General features: G+C 37.3%; 1 protein-coding gene across 7 annotated transcripts in view; it reads right to left on the reverse strand.

The window, feature by feature from the left end:
• LOC137653849 (kielin/chordin-like protein) overlaps positions 1 to 21,809 on the reverse strand; it is a 352,325-nt gene that overhangs the window by 119,288 nt on the left and 211,228 nt on the right. For 6 of the 7 annotated variants that reach the window (XM_068387520.1, XM_068387509.1, XM_068387513.1 and 3 more), the window contains 2 exons: positions 12,198 to 12,310; positions 3,995 to 4,181 (listed from right to left, as the gene is read on the reverse strand). In XM_068387520.1, coding sequence (XP_068243621.1) covers positions 3,995 to 4,181; positions 12,198 to 12,310 — 300 coding nt within the window. The remainder of the gene's footprint in view (positions 1 to 3,994; positions 4,182 to 12,197; positions 12,311 to 21,809) is intronic. The other variant, XM_068387507.1, reaches the window with a different exon arrangement.

The following is a 21,809-nucleotide window of genomic DNA, read 5'->3' on the forward strand; positions in this document are numbered from 1 at the left end:
CACATTCCCTACTTTTATCTTGGTTTGAAACAAAGTTAAGAGACCGATTTGGGACACAAGGGAAATGATCTACAGAACTGGACCATCTGTAGATAAGTGTTCAAGAAGGTTATTGCTCTAATCAATCTGCTCAGATGAACCATTTCGAAAGTAGTTCACCAAAACCCATTCACATTCACTTTACTTTTAATCACCTGAGGACTTCCAATGACATTCTTGAACCCAGGGTTTTAAAACCTTCTAGATTGTCCTCTATAAGTCCTTAAAGAAAGTGTACTATCATTTTGCATAAAAGAAATACTGTAGTTTGTTTATTTTTATGAGGGTCAGTCTAAGAATATAACAATAACTAGAATGAGCTAGGTTCACCTTATTGAAACTTTTTAAGGTGTTGCTTTTAGGAAAATAATTTCCATTATAGGTATCCTTTTGAAAAGAATTTCCAATCTCAGCTTAATTTGGTACTCATGCATTGGGGATTAGACATCTATAATAATGGATATATTTAAGCCTGTCAGGATGGGTCGCCAGTAATCATTTCTATTTGTCAGGATTGGGATGGGGCTTCATATAATGCAGTAGGTTAAATTTTTAATTACTGGGAAACTTTCACTCATATATATCTAACAGTTAAGTGTATACTAATCAGCAACTACTATCTTTTAAGGAGGGCTTTCTGAGCTTAAATTGATTGTCTTTTCTTGCCCTCGTTCAGAGCTAAATTGTTTCAAGAATAAGAATCGGTTACTATTTCTTTTTTCTTCACTTCCCCTTATTAGAATTTTGAAAGTATTTCATCTGAGAATAGTGGTTTTTGTCCAGTAAGACATGTGAATAGTAGTCTCTGTTCAGAAAGATATGTTCAAGATAGTTTTAACAAACTATGGACACTGCAGGTAGTGCCCAAAATTGATAATTGACTATGTGAGACTAGAAAGTCAATTTCTCCTCTGTCTAAAAGGCAGTGTCTTTTCTTGTGAAAGGTTGGGACTCAGGAACTAACCAAATTCGGATCCAAATCTTATATAAACCCTGAAGATTACGGTTTTAGATATTAGGAATAAACCTAAATGTCTTAAAGTTGGCAGAACAGTTTCTGGGAAAGAATTATCAGCAAGAATTAAATAATATTTCACTACAATATTATAGATAAAAATGGATGATCATGAGAATGAAAGCCTGCTTCAGTGAGTGGAGGAATATAAGGACCCAGTCTACCAACTCGATATATATTATGAGGGGACAGTGGTTAAGCCAGCATGATACCAGGTCACATGCATTTGAAATGTGATTAAAACATACAACTCTCTGGAGCTTTAAATGATTATTTCAAATGTTCTGTCTTGTTCTATAGGAATTATATAGTATTTAGCCAATAATATGGCTATAAAGAAATAGATCCCGATAGCCTACTTTATCGAGCGAAGGGGTATAACTCGAAAGTTATAGTCATCCAAACATGATGCAACCATTCAGCTAGAATTTATTCAAGAGGATTATAGTTTATATCACACTATTCATATATGAACAAGTGGTTGCTTTATGAGTGCTTACTTCAGTGTGTGGGAGAATATTATGATCAAGGCTACCAGTTCTGACTTTTGCCTGGAGATCTAAAGATTTAACAAAACAGATTAGGTTTTGGAAATGTGAGGGTTTTCTCACCAGAAGGAACTGAAGTAAATATAGAGTCTGAGACTCTAAGAGAGGATTCTGTTCGTGTCCAAATACTCCTAGGTCTTTCTGAGATTGCACAAAACAAATTTGCTAAAGATGACGAGAGCTTATGAAACTCATAACTATCAAAACTAGACCCATTAATGGCTGGAGTGGCATATTATCATCATTATTCTGATAATAAAACCTAGCCTTGTTTTCTCCATATTTACCTTTAAATAAAAGCGAGTTTTCTCTTGCATTTGTAACTTTTAATTGGTCATCAACCATCTGAACAAATTTCCTAAAGAGGAACAGTAAGGCCTCCACATTTCTCACAAAGATTATCTAGATCTCAATATTGCCCTTGGTAGTAGACACAAAGATATTGCAGATCATGAATGCAAAGAAACAATTTCCTTGAACAAGTTATGCAGATACTACCGCTAGAGAGTTATGGGGTCTTTTGACTGGACGGACAGTACTACATTGGATCCTTCTCTCTGGTTACGGTTCATTTTCCCTTTGCTAAACATACACCAAATAGTCTGGCCTATTCTTTACATATTCTCCTCTGTCCTCATACATCTGACAACACTGAGATTACCAAACAATTCTTCTCCACCCAAGGGATTTTCTACAGCACTGTAATTGTTCAGTGTCCACCTTTCTCTTGGTAAGGGTAGAAGAGACTCTTTAGCTATGGTAAGCAGCTCTTCTAGGAGAAGGACACTCCAAAATCAAACCATTGTTCCCTAGTCTTGAGTAATGCCATAGCCTCTGTACCATGGTCTTCCACTGTCTTGGGTTAGAGTTCTCTTGCTTGAGGGTACACTCGTGCACACTATTCTCTTTCTTTTGTTTTGTTAAAGTTCTTATAGTTTATATAAGAAATATTTATTTTAATGTTGTTACTGCTCTTGAAATATTTCATTTTTCCTCGTTCCCTTTCCGCACTGAGCTATTTTCCCTGTTGGAGCCCCTGGGCTTATAGCATCCTGTCTTTCAAACTAGGGTTGTAGCTTAGCGAGTAGTAATAATAATAATAATAATAATAATAATAATAATAATAATAATAATAATAATAATAATTGCTAAAAAATCTATAAAAACATCCCTTACATCCACCAAATTTAGCTCACATCAAGCTGGAGGATTCAAATTGGAGTAAAGTTAAATTGATATGGCAAGATGGCTACAAAAGCAAAGACAAAAAACATTGCAGCCTACAAACGCCACGGTTATTGCCATTAGCTGCTAGATTATATCAATACTACACTGGAGGCCTTAGTCTAATTGATAGGAATGAAAGTGAAATTTCTAAGTTTTTTTTTATGTGGTAAACTTCGATGTAATCAAGCTTCCATGGAACATTAATATGAGTATCATAGAAATAATAATGAGTACTATCTTTGCTTTGGATGGTAACATATAAGAAATGAGGACCAATTTTGACCCTTTAGTGCTAAGGTACATTAATCTATGGAACTTGATAATGGTTTAGAACTTCTTGGTAAATAATATATATTTCTGTCAAATTTACTTTGACCTTTAGAGGGTAAATCTGAGTCTTTATGTTTTCCCTTTATAATAGACAGTCCTTCAGGCAAAATTATGATGTTTCCATGCTTACGTCACTTTTGGAATTATTATAAAGAACAAATATACATTCATGACTAGTATCACTGAAATAAATACATGTCTCAGATGGATATCACAAATGCTCATCTTCTTTTAGTAATTATAAATTACTGAGGGAATTGAAAATATGCCTGAAACTCTACTGTATTACATCAGCATGAACAAACAAAGGCATTCAGTTTCATCAGAACAGTTATCTGTGATTACATGTTAATATACTTTATCAATATGGAAAAAAATACCCTTGGTAGCTAGCATGAACTGCAATTAAAAAACAGTGTTGCTTCTGGCTGATTAAATTCTAATTTTGTCTAAAACAGAATTATAATCAAATATAAACAATTACTAAACACGAACAGTTTAAATATTTAATTATCTAAAATTATTTCTACTGTATAATAACCTATTAGGTCTACTTGAATATGTGATTATAAAAGTTGGGATTGTTCTCAGAGTTTGATAAATTAATTAAAAGAACCTACTGTATGTGCATATGTATGAAGTTAAAAGTTGGGACAAGAGTGCATATGCAAGTAGACTATAACATCTGGTAAAAATAGATATGTATCCTTTATTATATCAAGATATAGGTATAATTTAATGATAAAATTGCATGATTTCATTTATAAAATATTTAATAATTAAAATTTATACTATCAAACCAATAAAATGAATTAAATAAGTTTGCTATACTAACCTGAACTCAAATCCACAGTCAATCTTAACACAACCAGGCCCAAATGGGTCACTAAATTCAGAACCACAAATACACCGTTGGCATGGGAATTCATCGAAGTACATCTTGTCACCCTCGTGATATGTCCTATTATTCCAAAAGCATGTTTGTGATCTGGTTTCCAACCCTGCGGGACTTTGGGAATCAGCTGTGGAAAGCAGTTCTGAGAGTTATTTCATTCAAGAAATAAGAACAGTAATTTTATAAATTCAAGGGTTTATGTAATTTAAACAACTCTAAAAGGCAAAGTATTTACAGTTCTAGAATGAATTTTGAGCTCTAAAATCAGTTACAGTTGATAAAAGGCACAACTATCAATTGTATATACAAAATATTTTCCTCTGGGTTAATCTTAACGAGGAGTTTTTAATATAGTTAGTTATTACTTAGCCTAATAACTTAGAGCAACATTAATTCAGAAATAATCTTAGTGATCTATTATCATGAACATAGCAATCCCATACAGAACATGTAAGACATGTGGAAGTTAAAAAAGAAGAATTTATGCCATACCAGAATATGAAATAAAGTACTCAATGAAGGAAAGATACTTCATTAAGAACTTGAACAGGAGAGGGATATTGAAAGGCGATACACTCCTACATATGAGAATTTTTACAAAAATTATATTCTGATTATAAAATAAATTTTTGAATATACTTACCCGGTGAATATATAATAGCTGACGTCTCGGACGGCTCGACAGAAACACAAAAACTCGCGAGCGATCGCCGTGAAGGTTGCGGGTGTGCCCACCAGTGCCGACTATCGGCCAGATACCGCATATACATGTAAACAGCCTCAGTTCTTCTCATTCCGCTGGGTCTCTATCGGGGAGGAAGGGAGGGCCTATAATTTATATATTCACCGGGTAAGTATATTCAAAAATTTATTTTATAATCAAAATATCATTTTTAAATATTAAACTTAGCCGGTGAATATATAATAGCTGATTCAAACCCATGGTGGTGGGTAGAGACCAGTATTAATACAATATAGGCGTATATGCTTAGAGTTTTTGACAGTTATATCATAACAAAACCCAAATAAATATAGGTACCTGGTAAGGAAGCTGACTCAGACGATTACTCTGCCTTGTTAGTCCGCTTTCCTCACGAAGCCCAGCCATCCTCTCAGGATGCTGAAAGACTCCCAGGAGCTGTTATATCCAGGGCGGCAACCCATACAACAGGACCTCATCAAAACCCTTAATCTGGGCGCTCTCAAGAAATGATATTTGACCACCCGCCAAATCAAAAAGGATGCGAAAAGCTTCTTAGCCTTCCGTACAACCCAAAACAAGATTAAAAACATTTCAAGAGAAAGATTAAAAGGATATTGGAATTAAGGGAATGTAGTGGTAGAACCCTCACCCACTACTGCACTCGCTGCAACGAATGGACCCAGTGTGTAGCAGTCCTCATAAAGAGTCTGGACATCTTTTAAGTAAAATGAAGCGAATACCGACTTGCTTCTCCAAAAGGTTGCGTCCATAATACTTCGCAGAGATCTGTTTTGCTTAAAGGCCACGGAAGTTGCTATAGCTCTTACTTCGTGTGTCTTAACCTTAAGCAAGCAACGGTCTTTTTCACTCAAGTGAGAATGAGCCTCTCGGATTAAAAATCTAATAAAATACGACAAAGCATTTTTAGACATAGGCAATGATGGCTTCTTAACTGAGCACCACAAGGCCTCAGATCCACCTCCTAAGGATTTGGTACGAGCTGAATAAAACTTAAGAGCTCTAACTGGACACAGTACTCTTTCAAGCTCGTTGCCTACGATCTCTGACAGGCAAGGTATATCAAATGACTTAGGCCAAGGACGAGAAGGCAGTTCATTTTTGGCCAAGAAACCAAGCTGAAGTGAACATGTGGCTTTATCTGTGGAAAAGCCGATGTTCCTACTGAAGGCATGGATCTCACTGACCCTTTTAGCCGAAGCCAAGCACACTAAGAAAAGCGTCTTGAGGGTGAGATCCTTCAGGGAGGCTGAATGTAATGGCTCAAACCTGTCGGACATTAGGAACCTTAGGACCACGTCTAAGTTCCATCCAGGAGTTGCCATACGACGCTCCTTAGAGGGGTCTCGAAAGACTTAAGGAGATCTTGGAGATCTTCATTATTGGAAAGATCTAAGCCTCTATGTGTGAATACAGACGCCAACATGCTCCTGTAGCCCTTAATAGTGGGCGCTGAGAGGGAGCAAACATTTCTCAGATGTAGGAGAAAGTCTGCGATTTGGGCTACAGAGGTACTGGAAGAGGAAATGGATGATGACTTGCACCAGTCTCTAAAGACCTCCCAATTCGACTGGTATACTTTGATGGTAGAAGCTCTACTAGCTCTCGCAATCGCTCTGGCTGCCTCCTTCGAAAAGCCTCGAGCTCTTGAGAGTCTTTCGATAGTCTGAAGGCAGTCAGACGAAGCGCGGGGAGGCTTTGATGAAGATCCCTTACGTGGGGCTGCCGTAAGAGATCCATCCTTAGAGGAAGACTCCTTGGAATGTCTACCAGCCATTGAAGTACCTCTGTGAACCACTCTCTCGCGGGCCAGAGGGGAGCAACCAAGGTCAACCTTGTCCCTTCGTGAGAGGAGAACTTCTGCAGTACCTTGTTGACGATCTTGAACGGTGGGAATGCGTACGCGTCCAGGTGAGACCAGTCCAGTAGAAACGCATCTATGTGGGTCGCCTCTGGATCTGGGACTGGCGAGCAATAGGTCGGGAGCCTTTTGGTCAACGAGGTGGCAAAGAGGTCTATGGAGGGTTGACCCCAAGTCACCCAAAGACTCTTGCACACGTCCTTGTGAAGGGTCCATTCCGTGGGGATCACCTGACCTCTCCGACTGAGACAGTCTGCCAAGACGTTCAAGTCCCCCTGGATGAATCTTGTCAACAGGGAGATGCCTCGATTTTTTGACCAGATGAGGAGGTCCCTTGCGATGACAAACAGTGTGTGAGAGTGAGTGCCTCCTTGCTTGGAGATGTACGCCAATGCTGTGGTGTTGTCTGAATTGACCTCTACCACTTTGTTTCGAAGAATGCTCTCGAAACTCATCAAGGCCAAGTGAACCGCTAACAGCTCCTTGCCGTTGATGTGCATGCTCTTCTGATCCGACGTCCAAAGACCCGAACATTCCCGACCGTCCAGAGTCGCTCCCCAACCCAAATCCGACGCGTCTGAGAACAACACGTGGTTTGGGTTCTTGACTGCCAGGGACAGACCCTCTCTCAGACTTATGTTGCTGTCCCACCAGTTCAGGCCTGCTTTTACTGGCTCGGAGACCGGGATTGACACAGCTTCTAAAGTCTTGCTCTTGTTCCAGTGTGAGTCTAGATGGAACTGAAGAGGGCGAAGGTGAAGTCTCCCTAGCGAGACAAACTGCTCCCGGGATGACAGAGTCCCTACGAGGCTCATCCAACCTCTTACTGAACAACGGTCTTTTTTCAGCATGAGTCGGACTTTGAGCAGGGCTTGCTCTATTCGGGTGGCAGACGGAAAAGCCCGAAAAACTAGACTGCGAATCTCCATCCCCAAATAGAGAATCGTCTGGGAGGCGAACGAGGAGCAGCAGTAACAAAATGGTCTGGGAAAAGATCCTTAAAAATCATCATAATTTTCTTAAAATCCATAGAAGGTTGCGCAGCCTTAGGCTCTTCAACGTCTGACAAAACATCCAAAGGATTATCAGTAGGCGGAGGATCAGCAACATCCTCATCTGAAGGAACCTCGTCCGACAATTGATGAGTCTCAAGCAAGGGAGAGACCTGCCGCGGTGGCAATGCTTGACAAGCAAAGTCCACACGCAAAGGAGCATCAGTAGCAGTCAAGGAAGCTACGTCATGTAACTGCTGAAAGGACTGACCAGCAACAACAACAGGAGCGGGAGGACGCTCGACGTCAAGTCGAGACTGCCTTGACTGCCGAGATTGAGCAGTTAAAACAACCCTTGACTGCGGTGCTTGACGCTCAACGTCAAAACAAGGCAACTGAGCTGGTTGGCGAACGTCCTGAACGTCAACACGAGCTTGCGTCAGCGGCTGAACGTCAACACGAGACTGCGGCAGCGGCTGAAAGTCAACACGAGACTGCATCGAGTGAGGCTCCAAGTCGCGTGACTGACGTGACAAACTACCGACATCACGTTGCGAAACGTCAACAGGACGAGTAAAGGCTCGTTTGGGCGGCTGACGGCCAGGATCTCGATCCGCGTAACGGCGAGGATCATCGTGAACCTGCTCAACGGTATACTCCTCCATAAGGGAGGCAAGCTTATTCTGCATATCCTGCAGGACAACCCATTTAGGATCAACGGGAGTCGGTACGGGCCGAGACGATGGTAACGTCTGTGACGGCAAAACATTGCCTTTACTGAGACTCTCGGAGCCCGTGTTACGCTTTCGTTTAAGCGGCGAGCAGTCTTCCGACGACTGCAAAGGGTCAGAGCTGTCCCAATGGCTACAGCCAGGACGCTGGACCTGTCCTGAAGGGACTGACTTCCGCTTTAAGGGTCTAGAAACTTTGCTCCAAGGTTTCTTTCGCGAGAAGCCTTCGGATGACGAGGAGAAAACAGCCTCGCTCGTCTTATGGTAGGGGCGGTCTTGACGAGACACGCCCGATACCATAGAGGGAACGTCTGTTCGTTGGTTAAAGCCTCTCGTCCCCATAAGTCCTACGACATTACTTCTCCCTGGTGCATGGGAGCCTGAAAGAGGTCTCGGACTAGGAGAACGACAAGTACGAACAGACGAACCCTCGGTCGCAACACTAAAAACACTTTGCGCACTAATCACTTTATCCCCACGATTTTCTGAATTGGCACTCTGACACTTTAACACATTCACATCCGCCATGAGTTAATTATGGTCCGATGCTAAGGACTCAACTCTCTCGCCCAAAGCTTGAATGGCAAGCAACATATCCCGCATGGATGGTTTATGAGTGCTAGTAGAGGTTTCAGGTACAACTACTACAGGGGAAGGATTAGGTTCAGGGGCATGGGAGGAGGAAAAATCCAACGACCTAGAGGAGCTTCTCCTCACCCTATCTCTCTCAAGCTTACGAAAATATTTATCAAACTCTAGCCAGTCGAATTCCGAAAGTACCACGCACTCATCACACCGATCTCCTAATTGGCAGGTTTTATCCCGGCAATTAGAACACACGGTATGTGGGTCGAGAGAGGCCTTTGGAAGACGTTTGTTACAATCCCTAGCATTACATTTACGAAATTTAGGAATAGGAGAAGGGTCAGCCATTTTGAAAAGTCCAAGAAAATCCAAAAACAATCCAAAGTCATCAACAATAAACGCTATCCAAAAAAGGGTTCAAGAGTTTTAATTGAAGAGAAAAACACCTGTCACTGCGAAAGCTCAAAACCAAAAAGAAGTACTTCACCAAGAATGACGAAAAAACTCCAGGTTAACAGCGAGCGGAATCAACTTGTCGACAAGACCGACAGAGAAGAACTGAGGCTGTTTACATGTATATGCGGTATCTGGCCGATCGTCGGCGCTGGTGGGCACACCCGCAACCTTCACGGCGATCGCTCGCGAGTTTTTGTGTTTCTGTCGAGCCGTCCGAGACGTCAGCTATTATATATTCACCGGCTAAGTTTAATATTTAAAATTAAGAATTTTGTATTGAACAGTAAACGTCAAAACAGTTTTGCTCAGAGGGCAAAGATCCAGTAATTGAATATTACTGTTAGTTTTTCAAACTACAGTATTCGATAAAATCCACTCAGTAATTAGCCCGCTAAGTATTTTTTAAAAATTCTTCTCATTACCTGTAGTTATACTACCTCTGCTAGTACAGTAATGTATGTACCAGTTGCACATGAATCGAAAGTCCTTCTACCTCAGTAGCTGCTTTGATAAGTAAAACATTAAAGATAAGTTGAATTTTAATATTAAAATATCTATACTCGGTTGATACTCATATTACGTCTCTTTTGAAACTCCGTTTTATCAGTGTTTACCACTAAACTAAAAAATATCATATTTTCTTTGCTTTCAATTTATTTAGTTACCTAATAAAGTAATAAGACAATCTAACGGTTAATGGTAACAAACTAATGGCTTTGCCAAGCCATACTACCTTTGTCTTCTACCTCAAAGCCAAAACTAATCCTTATCACCTCGACGCTTTAAGTCAGTGGAGATGAGGGTGGCCATGTATATGAACATCAGATGACTGTACAGAACAGGCAAAATTTAATATCAAATTTTCGTTAACTTCTAAGAACCTCCCCTGATGTTCATACTGTTGACTCCCTCTCTCTGAGGGAGGCCTGTTCCCAGTGAAGGAAAGATATATTATTTTTCATGAACCTTCCTTAATGTTCATATAGCTTTTTTGCCAGAAGCACGGTTTAATCAGCATTTACTCATAAGTTTTTTAATCTTAAAACTTGTCTATTTTCTTTCCCTTCAATAAACACATGCCCTTAGTAAAGGTAAGAAAATTCAGGGAAATGGTAAATTATGAGCCAGTGTCTCTACGTTTGTTCAGTTTCTCAGTCGTTTTAGTTGAGTTCATACACTCTCCATATTGCTTGTTTATTAGTGCACATAAAGATGCCATCTCTGGTTTATTTAGCAATTACAGAGAAGAGTGTGCACAGGAATCGTTTCTGGAAGATCACTTCGCATTTCCTTTGTGCATTGCGTTGGGGGCAAAAATGATTTAAATAATTGTTGTGAAAAGTGCTTTTCTTTTATGGAAAATTTTTCTTTCAGTGGTTGATGATCAATTTATCGGTTCAAAGTGCAAAACAAAACTTGCTGTTAGTTCAAGAAAAAAGTGAGAAAAATAAACTAGTTAATTACAGTGGCAATAACAACGATAATGAAACCCCACCACCTTTAGACAATTCGCATAATCGGTCAACTTTTGATTGTAATTGGCTTCATAAGATCTTGACATCACCAGCTTCCTTGGTAAAAGTTCAGAAGTCCAGTGATTCCTCTCTTTAAAGCAGTAACTGGTCCTACCTACCCCATTACCAAACTGAACCTAACTTCCCAAGTTGAATCTAATGTTAATAGTGTTTCGTTTGGTGAGGGTTCTGAAAGTTTACTGCTTATTAAAAATTTGGAAGCCTATTACAGAGCTTCAAATTATTTAATTACCTTAGACCCTTCTGCTGATAAACCCCTGCAATGCTGCAATCCTAATCATTCTTTAAGACAACTAGATTGCGAGGCAGAAAACCGAGTAGGTAGTCTAGATCCTAATATCCCTCCACTCGCTGAAGTAAGTGCTCCCAAACTATATCGTATTACATAAGTGGATGGTATGGCATATCATATGATTCCCTAAAATCTTGATCAGATGAATGAAATTTTAACTAAACTCAATTATTTTCATCATGTTTTGTGTGGCATTGTGTTCCAATTGCTTGTAAGCTTAGACAATAGCTCATCACGGGTTAACTTTTGCTCAGAGAGCGCATGCTTCAATCTCCTCAAACAACCTCTCTCATCAAGGATAATTCATCCAAACCCATCCGTACAAAATATGACCCCATGGTGACTATGCAATCTATCCTCAGAAACAAAGGGGTTCCAAACCCCTCTACATTGTATATTATAGGTTAGCAAATACCAACTTGTTAGGCCATTGAGCTACAGCCAAACCCCTAACCAAAGAATGTAGCCACACTTCTTATACAGAATAATGAAACTTGACCAACAAGTCTTTCATTAGATTTGGATCTAACTAATTGAGCCAGGGTGACCTAACTTCAAACGAAATGACATTGCATTTTGTGAAGATAACAATTTGGCAGAAATTTCACAAAAAAATAAGTTGCAAGGGTAAACATTGATAAAACTAAGCTTCTATAGAAGTAATAGGATCAGCAGGGATAATTCATAGAAATAATTGTAAACACATTAAAATGCATAAATTTATGTTCAATACTTAAGGAATCAATGATCACGTTTTTGTTCAGAAATTTCATATCACTGAATATTAAGAGAAAAGAACAATAATTACAGAAAAACTTGCAATAGTAAACCAGCACAATAAATCCAATTGATATGCAAGCCAATCTTTTATAAATAATATAGTCTTTTCAATATAAATATTAACGTTTTTGAACCTTGAAGCATATTTTGCATTACTGTACCAAAACATAAACAAAGCTGATTTACTAACCACAGTCATAATCATATGAACAACACTTTCCAAGCCGATAAAGGGGTCTGCAGCCCATTGGATGTGGACGGAATAAATCAGGGCACTCGACTGATGCACAAACAATCTCTGGCCTGCCAATACATAACTTATTTAAACAGATGCATCAATCTCTGGCCTATCAACACATAATATGTTCATACAGAGGCATTTAATGCAAATAATGTACAGTCTAAATTAAAAATTAATACATAAAGACAAAGGTACTTATTTATATTAAAACTGCGGGCATATAAAATAATTCTGACCTTATTAAAGTAAATGAAGAACTAAGTAATAGCAGACTAAAACTAAAATCATAATATATGATGCAGGTAATAAAAAGTGTATATAATGATTGGATCAACACTTCAAACCAATAAAAACTAACAAATTCTAAACATAAATCATCAAGCATAAGAATCCCAAGAAACCAAGGTAAAAGACATCAGCTCTCCTTCATTGTATGTCTATTATATTGTGGATATTAGTTTATACTAATTTTGGTAAGTCTTAAGCAGTTACAAGGAATAAGAAGTATAACAACATGAGGTCCTGAAGAGGCCAATAAATGCATATAAAGCATAATGCTATAAATTTCAGCTTGTTAACGCCATATGTACAATTAAGAGATTATTTTGTAATTAAAGTTTAAGCTTCCCACAAGGATATGCCTACATATAAGTTTTAGCTTCTCATTAATAGGCCACTTCATTTTGAATAAATCCATGATATCAAAGTACAGTAGCAATTGGGAAATTCACCCACAAGTAGAATGTGAAAAGGTGTTAAGTTCTCAAAAAGTTCTCCTGAATGAAACAAATTACTCTTATCTCAAAAATAGTTTGGGGAAGAAAAGTTTCTAGAGCAAGGCACTCAATAATAACCTATTCCACCTAGAGTATATAATGTACCTGTTGATACCAAAAAATATCCATGTGAGAGATTGCAAGAATAGTCACCTCAACCTGAAGTTGATGTAGAGACTTGCAGGCAAGCATTTCTGATACAATAATGCAAGTCCATGGCTTAATATGTGATTGATTGATTAATTGATTTAAAGTTTTCTGGTATGTATTGTATTGCATTTCATTACAAAAATGTTTAAAATTTGGTATATAAGGCTAATTTTCAGAATCTTATTTATTATCTTATTACTTTACCCAACATTCATGTGCTATTTTTACAAAGAAGTGACAAGATTTATACAAATAATTCTACATATCCTGGTGTTCTATTGCTATTGTTGAGGAGAGTCCAATGCCTTGGATCTATCTTAGCCCTCCTCAGCTGTCTCACAGGCAAACAATTCAAACCTTTATAGTTCATAGGAACCAACTAATAAAGGGATAATTCTAAATAATCCATTTTTGGTGTTAGAATGCTGCAAGGCCCCAAGGACTTTCTTGTTAAAGGTTAGACCAGGGAAACCCAAAATGATATAAAATACTAAAGAATATATTGTCTTCCCTGCTTCAAGGCCAGGGAATCAACATGCCAACCATAGACTCTGTTAATATTTTGGAGACTCACATGTTCAGATTCTACTGTATCTCTCACATCACCTCCAATGCTGAAATTATCTACAAACAGGTTTTTAGTGCTTTTAGAGATGACTTCTCATAAATTTCTTTATAGTTACTGTACAGATATTCAAGGGAATTGTTTCTGGGTGGTCAAGATCAGGATTCTCTGTTTGTCTAGTATCAAGAACAGTATTGTAATTTAAATAACCATTATGAGGAGTGAAAAGGTCTCACTGTTCCTCATATGATAAAAGTGTGTTCCTATGGTTGCTGACCAAATTAAAATTTCAAGCATAAAAGAAAACTTTCTTTGTTCTCCTGAGAAAATACATATAAGATACACCTCCTTGATTATAGTAGGGATGATGATGATGATGACAATGTTATACCAAAACTGAATTCCAGTTGGCCCTATGGGTCTAATTTTGATATTGATGAGCTTCTAAAACTCTCAACTTCTTTGGCTTCTTTTGAGATATCTAAGAGGGCCAATGAGTCATCAGTTAAAGACAGTACATCTGAACTAACCGGCCCTATTTCAAACTCTAGCCTGACTTCTTAAGTAGAGTCTACAGTAATGGTTCTAGTGCTCCTTCCTATATTGGTTCTGATGGTGAAATCTTAATCACTATTTTAGAGAACTAAATTTTGAGGTGTCTGGATCCTATTATTGCACCACTCGCTTTAGTAAGCACTCAAAACAAACTTCTTATTTCATATGTGGATGGTGTGACTTATCTTAGAACAAAATATCTGTTTAGGTTTCAGCATAAAATGATTGGTTGTACTATATTTCAGATGGCAGTGCCCATCCTTAGCTTAAAAGTTCGCCCACTATCTCATCATCCACCCACTAGCTCATTATGGGTTAACACAACCGTTGTAATGAGTCCCTTGAAAAATATATACCGCATAGTTCCTGTACAAAATAAACAGTGGGAAAAAAACAGGAATACTGCTAAGTAAAGTAAGTAATATTTATGATCATCCTTCAGAACTGGAGGATTAGGATGAAGAAAAAACAAGAGGAAGTTCACGACTCTAATGAGGTGTCTCTTTAAATCATTAAGGAAAATCACTTCTGAAAGGTATCCAAATAATTTGCTTAAGGTATGTTCTGATACTGCTTATTCTTCCAAGACAATAAAAATGGCTACTTCTAAGATACCTAAATTTTTTCAAATAATTTTGGATAGAATCGATAAATTATTTCAAATGCAAAGAAAGGCTAGTGATACTAGTTTTCATTTGATGTTAAAGCCTTCTATGTCATAAAGATGTTATGAATCATATAAGATGAATCAATAACCAAATCTTGTTCTAGATTACGACTTAATCTCTTCCCTTGAACCCATCAATAAGGGTAATAAATATTTCTAAAAGCAGGGTTTCAAGGGGGTTTATTAAAGAGATACTGTTTGTCGGTAGTAGAATAGGAAGAACTTTTTATATACTCTCCTTTGCAGATTCTATAGTATGAGATATTTCTAGTCGTACAGAATAGAAATTTGAAGGCCATCAGGATTTAATTTTTGATTTAGATTATCTGACTTGTTTAGATAAAACTGATTCAGATTGGGTTTCTGAGGTTTTATCAGCCTTTGTGTGTTTTACGATTAAAAGAAGAGTAACATGTATGTGCTTCTACATCTGCATGCCAGTTCTAAAAGTCTCGAACCACAACAAGTTTACAGATCTCACAAAGTTTTTGATGAAGACACCCTCGACAGTTTTGGCGGTGATAGAGAAGGGAGATTGGAAGATTTCAATAGCCATCATATATGCATATTTTTGCATCCCTAAGGTGTATCTCCAGCTTACAATAATTAAGGTGTTACTGATGATACACTAGTCTACTCTCAACCATCTGGAAGATTGTGGTTGGGATGACAGTGCTAGACCATAAAACATGCTTTATGGCCAAAATGTTCATATATAACGAATCTATGCAGGATATATTGCTGAATGGGGATTGACCCTACCCCAAAAATTGTAATTCCTTTTTAAGAGTTATCCTAAAGAGTTTGAAGAATTCAAGGAACTCTAAGGGTTTTGTGAGGCCTTTCTCTTCAAGAATTGGGAGGCTTGTGTAGAAATACATCAACTGTGTGACAATTTCCCTACTATTCCAGTCACTTAGGATAGCATTTTAGTGTCTGGCAGACACTTTTTAATCTAGTGTTTGTCCTCTCTGGAAGTGGGAACTGCTGAAGGATTCTAGATTGCTTATTGTCTACTGCATTGTATGATTACATGTTCAAGATGTAAGAGTAACTACCAATATATCCTCCCTATCATTTGGAATGTTTTGGCATAAAGTGCAACACAAAAACATTACATTATGCTAAAGATTGGTGGCGTTGAGCCAACACTAGCCAATACTCCAGAGAAAAGTCCAAGTGCAGATCAGACCAGGAGTAAAGAGGAAGTAGTTTGCTTAAAGGAACTTGAGATTTAAATATTGGAAGCATTACGATAGCACTAGTATACACCACGATTCGTCTACTTTAGGCATTAAGTCAAATACAAGGTTGGAACCCGGCATTACCAAATTATTGATGGTTATGGAGTTATATTAAAATAATTACTGCATGTCTAATGCATGGCATAAAACTGTCTGGTTAAACCATGCAACTTTAAAGGATTGAACTGTTGACCTGTTGGGAAGCTTGAAAGGGTCAAGCTGGTCACAATGTCTTGGCATCTCCTTGCTATGGCAGCTACTGCACTAGGTTAACAAAAACAAAACTTTCTTTGGTTATGGCCACATCTTTTCACTTTTTCAATGAAATAGCACACGAATTTCAGCTATGAGTCATCAATATAATTAATGTAATATCAAGTTAAATGGCAAACTTAATTCAAAACCATTTTTCAGATAGAATAAATATAACACAGGTAAAATGAATTACTATTTTAGAGTAAATATGTTCTGCTCTTTATGCCATTCAAAAGAAACCATATTGAAATTGTATTCTTATTAAATATTACATATATGTATATATGAGGAATAATATAGGAAAATGAATTATCATACATATTTCTGGGAAGTATATAATCATAATTGATATTTTCTCAATAGATTTTTTCCCGTATAAAAAAGAGCACTTTCACTCAAATGAAAGGCAGCTTGAATATCAAAGAAGTGGTAGGCGGTATATTACTGTGCTAGGCGGTACATTACCATGCTAGGCGGTATATTACCTTGTTAGGCCGTATATTACCTTGCTAGGCGGTATATTACCGTGCTAGGCGGTATATACCGGGCTAGGTGGTATATACCGTTCTAAGCAGTATATCTTAGTAATTTATGTTTGCCTACGGGTATACTCGTATAGGAGGATGAACAACCTGATAGAGTAATGAGAACTTTGGGTGTGGAGGAAATGTCCCCCTAAGTCTCGATGAAGTCACTGGCAGCAGGGTGACGGATTGGGTTTAAGGCGATGGACAAACTGTCTCTTCGGCTTTTACTCCTTATGCCTGGCGGTTAATCTTATTAGAATTAGTATGGACCGGCAGGGGTCACTTGCCTTAGTTAGATAGCCACTGCTACATCACAATGAATCCTCTATGGATTTAGTCAGACATGGAGAGAGAATATTGCAGAATGGGCCCCAGTCCATGGCGTAGAGGGGTGGTAAGAATCTCCTGGTTTATAAATACTAAAGAAGAATTGAAAATAGGTAATTGGAATGTTAGAACCATGAATCAGATTGGGAAGTTAAAGCAAGTGGAGAGTGAACTTATGAAATATAGTTTGGATATCTTGGCCCTAAGTGAAACCCGTTGTAAGGGGATTAGTAAGGAAACATTAGACTAAGGCATATATATATATATATATATATATATATATATATATATATATATATATATATATATATATATATATATCTACTCAGGAAGATCAGATGGAGTTGGAAGAGAAGGGATAGGAATGATGATGACACCAAGAGCAGATAAGGCATTAACCGAATGGAGAGCAAAAATAGTAGATTGTTACTGGCAAAGTTCAAATCAAAGCAGTGCAATATGAGTATTACAGTTTGCTATGCCCCAACAAACGATTCTCCTGAAGAAGGGAAAGACAAATACTATGAAGAACTGCAAAGTGTAATAGATGAGATCCCTGAGAGAGATATGAAAATTGTGATTGGCGATTTCAATGCTAAAGTTGGAAGCAATAATCAAGGGATAGAGAATGTGATGGGTGTCGAGGGTATTGGCGAAGTTACAAATGAAAATGGAGAACATTTCATAAGTTTCTGTTCAGCAAACAATCTTGTCTAAAAGTATACATGGACTTCACCATGTGGCAACTACAAAAATCAGATATATCACATTGCCATTAATAAATAGGGGAAGGAGGACAGAAATGTAGAGGTGCAGGTATTGGTAGTGATCACCAGCTCCTCATTGCAACACTGAAATTAAAACAGAAAGCACCCAACAGAAAGATGGATAGAATACCTATGTTTGATATATAGCTTTTAGAAGAAGAACACAAAAACATTAGCAATTGAATGTAGGAATCAATTTGCTGTCTTAGAGACATTAAGAGACAAAGAACAGACAATTAATGAAGAATGGTGTGATATTAAGAATATATATCAGTCAGTTGGTAGTGAAGTCTTAGGACACGCAGTTACAAGGAGAAAGCCATGGATATCAGAAAAGCCAGGAAAGACTGGAGAGATTATTTAGACAGTAAAGCAGATGAGGCTGACAAAGCTATAAATTCAGGAAGTGGCTATGGTGTAAGAATCACTCATAGAATTATTAATGAAATCTCGACTGGGGCAAGGAAGAAGAAGCGTTTACCCATCAAAAAGAGAGATGGTTCTGTTATAGCAACAAAAGGTGAAGAAAAACAACGTTGGATGGAACACTTTAGTGAGGTTGTGAATAGGAGATATGAAGGGAATAATTTGATTGATATACCTGAAGCTGATAAAGACCTTGATGTCTCCATGAAAGGTTTCAGTGGGTTTGAAGTCGAAGCTATTCTTAAAAACCTAAAGAGATGGAAAGCTCCGGGATACAATGGAATAACTGACGAGATGATAATGGCCAAAAAAGAAGTGACGCCCAGACTACTTACTAGATTATTTTGTAGAATGTGGCATAAAGAGGAAAACCCTGATTAATGAGAGTTAGGAGTGTTGGCGAAAATAGCAAAAAAAAAAAAAAAAAGATCTGACTGATTGCGATAATTACGGAGGCATAACACTTACGTCAGTTATTATGAAAATATATACTAAAGAGACTGGAGAGAAAGACTGGTGAAAAGATTTGACAAAGTTAAAGTAAGCCATCAAATTGTTTTTATTTCCCATGTGGATTTTTCAGGCCTCTGGACAGAGTACAGGTTTTTGCATTTAGAGTGAAGGTATGAGAATTACATCATCAAAGTTATTAACAGGGTGTTTGTGCCTTTAGTGATAGTGCTCCTTTTCCTCCCCTGCTTTTTGCATAAATGTTGTGGAGAGACTTTCCCCGAACAAGTTCCCACTCAATTAAATAAAAATATTTCTCCACCCTCCCCCTAACCATTGATCTCATCCACATATGGTACTCGGGTAATCTCTCTTATAGTTTCATTTATAATCCTGTTCTGCCATTCAACTCCCAATATTCTTCTGAAGGGTTTGTTCTCAAATCTACAAAATCTGTTGGATATCATTTCATTGTCATACCACGACTCATGTCCATACAGTAACACTGATCTCACTAAGCTGATATATAGCCTGACTTTTATATGTATTTTCTGGCGATTTGATTTTCCAAAATTTTACTTAACCTAGCCATTGTCTGATTGGCATTTTTCAATCTTTCATTAAACTCCAAATCTAAAGACCTTGTATTAGAGATAATAGCTCCTAAATATTTAAATGATTCCACTTCATTATTCCTTTCTCATTCCAATAATATTTCATCTTCCATTGCATATTCCATTCTCATCATCTCTGTCTTTCTTCTGTTTATTTTGACCCCAACCTCATGTGATATTTCATGCATTTCGGTAAGCAAGCTTTGCAAGTTCCTGTGGAATTTTGATAATAAAGACAGCATCATCAGCATACCCTAAGTCCACTAATTTCCAGTTACCAATCCAGTCCAATCCTTCACTGCCATCCCAAACTGTTCTAGGCATTACAAAACCCATGAGGAGGATAAACGACATAAGAGACAACGCAGTACCTTGGAATACCCCACTCCTCACTGGAAATTCATTTGATAGGACTTCACTAATATCAACTTTGCACTTGCTATGCTCATGAACAGACAATGAAATTTACATATTTAAGAGGAACTCCAAAATAACGCAGGACTCTCCACAAAATTGGCCAGTGCACACTATCAAAGGCCTTTTTTCAGTCCATAAATGCCATTAAAAGTGAATTTCTATATTCTATACATTGTATACATGTCTTAAAATGAAAATTAAATCAGTACAACTTCTACCTTCTCGAAATCCTACTTGCTCATCTCTCAGCTTTCCATCAATCTTTCTTAGTCTCTTTATAATGAGCATACTAAATATTTTCATGACAACTGACATAAGTGTGATGGCTCTTTAATTCTTGCAATCAATCAGATCTCCTTTCTTTGCCATTTTCACCAACACTAATAGCTCCCCTTCATCAGGTTTTGCCTCTTCATGCCACATTCTACCAAAATATTCTGGGAGTCACTTCATTTTCTGACATAAACATCTCAACAGTTATTCCATCATATCCAGGGGCTTTCCATGGGCACATCTACAGCTTTCTTAGCTTCAGGTATATCAGTCAAATTATTCCCATCATATCTCCTATTCATGACCTCACTAGAGAGTTCCATCCAACATTGCCTTTCTTAATTTTCTGTTGTTATAACAGATTCATCTTTCTTTTTGAGAGTATGCTTTTTTTGTCTCAGTAGAGATTTCATTAATAATTCTAAGAGCAATTCTTACACCATAGCCGTTCCCTGAATTCATAGCTTTGTCAGCCTCATCTGCTTTTTCTGGCTAAATAATCTCTCCAGTCATTTCTGGCTTTTCTTTTGACTTCACTTTCAGTACTGAAATACTTAGCATGCTCTTCCTTGTAATTTTGTCTCCTTTTTATAGTATACCAAGTATCATTTGATACACATGGTTTCATCTTATAACTGCATGTCCCGAAGCTTCACAACCTACTGTTTAGGTAATTTAAGAGATATTAAGAGAACTGTTATTATGAAATACTATATTTATCTATTAATATCTATAATTGTCACAGAACTGTATGTAAAATTATGCACAACCATTTCAATGTTTGTAAGAATCATCATCAGTGATCTATAACAAGATGGCACTCTTTGTGTTTGTGTGTGCGAGTAGGGGGGTTGGGAGTTATTACCTTCATGTATTATCACATGATTGCCACTAGATTCAGGTAGCTATAATGCATCAATGTTATACATTTATTAAAGAAATTCCAATTAATTTTAATTTTGCTACCAATAGATTTACTTAATCCAGTAAAGGGATGTGCAATGTATATTCCTGAAGGAGTGTAGGTGCTATGAAAATTTTCCAGAAGATTCTGTCCCAGAAAATTTGGTCCTGAAAACTCATTATCAGAAAACTCGGTCCCAGAAAATTTCTAAAAGGAATTATTATTATTATTATTATTATTATTATTATTATTATTATTATTATTATTATTATTATTATCATTACTATTATTATGTATATTATGTATAGCCTATTACTGAAGGAGTGTAGGTGTTATGAAAATTTTCCAGAAGATTCTGTCCCAGAAAATTTGGTCCTGAAAACTCATTATCAGAAAATTCGGTCCCAGAAAATTTCTAAAAGGAATTATTATTATTATTATTATTATTATTATTATTATTATTATTATTATTATTATTATTACTGAAGGAGTGTAGGTGTTATGAAAATTTGCCAGAAGATTCGGTCCCAGAAAATTTGGTCCTGAAAACTCATTATCAGAAAAATCGGTCCCAGGAAATTTCTAAAAGGAATTATTATTATTATTATCATTATTATTATTATTATTATTAAACATAACTTAGC

Source organism: Palaemon carinicauda, chromosome 1 (assembly GCF_036898095.1).
Source record: "Palaemon carinicauda isolate YSFRI2023 chromosome 1, ASM3689809v2, whole genome shotgun sequence".
Classification (NCBI taxonomy): Eukaryota; Metazoa; Arthropoda; class Malacostraca; order Decapoda; family Palaemonidae; genus Palaemon; species Palaemon carinicauda.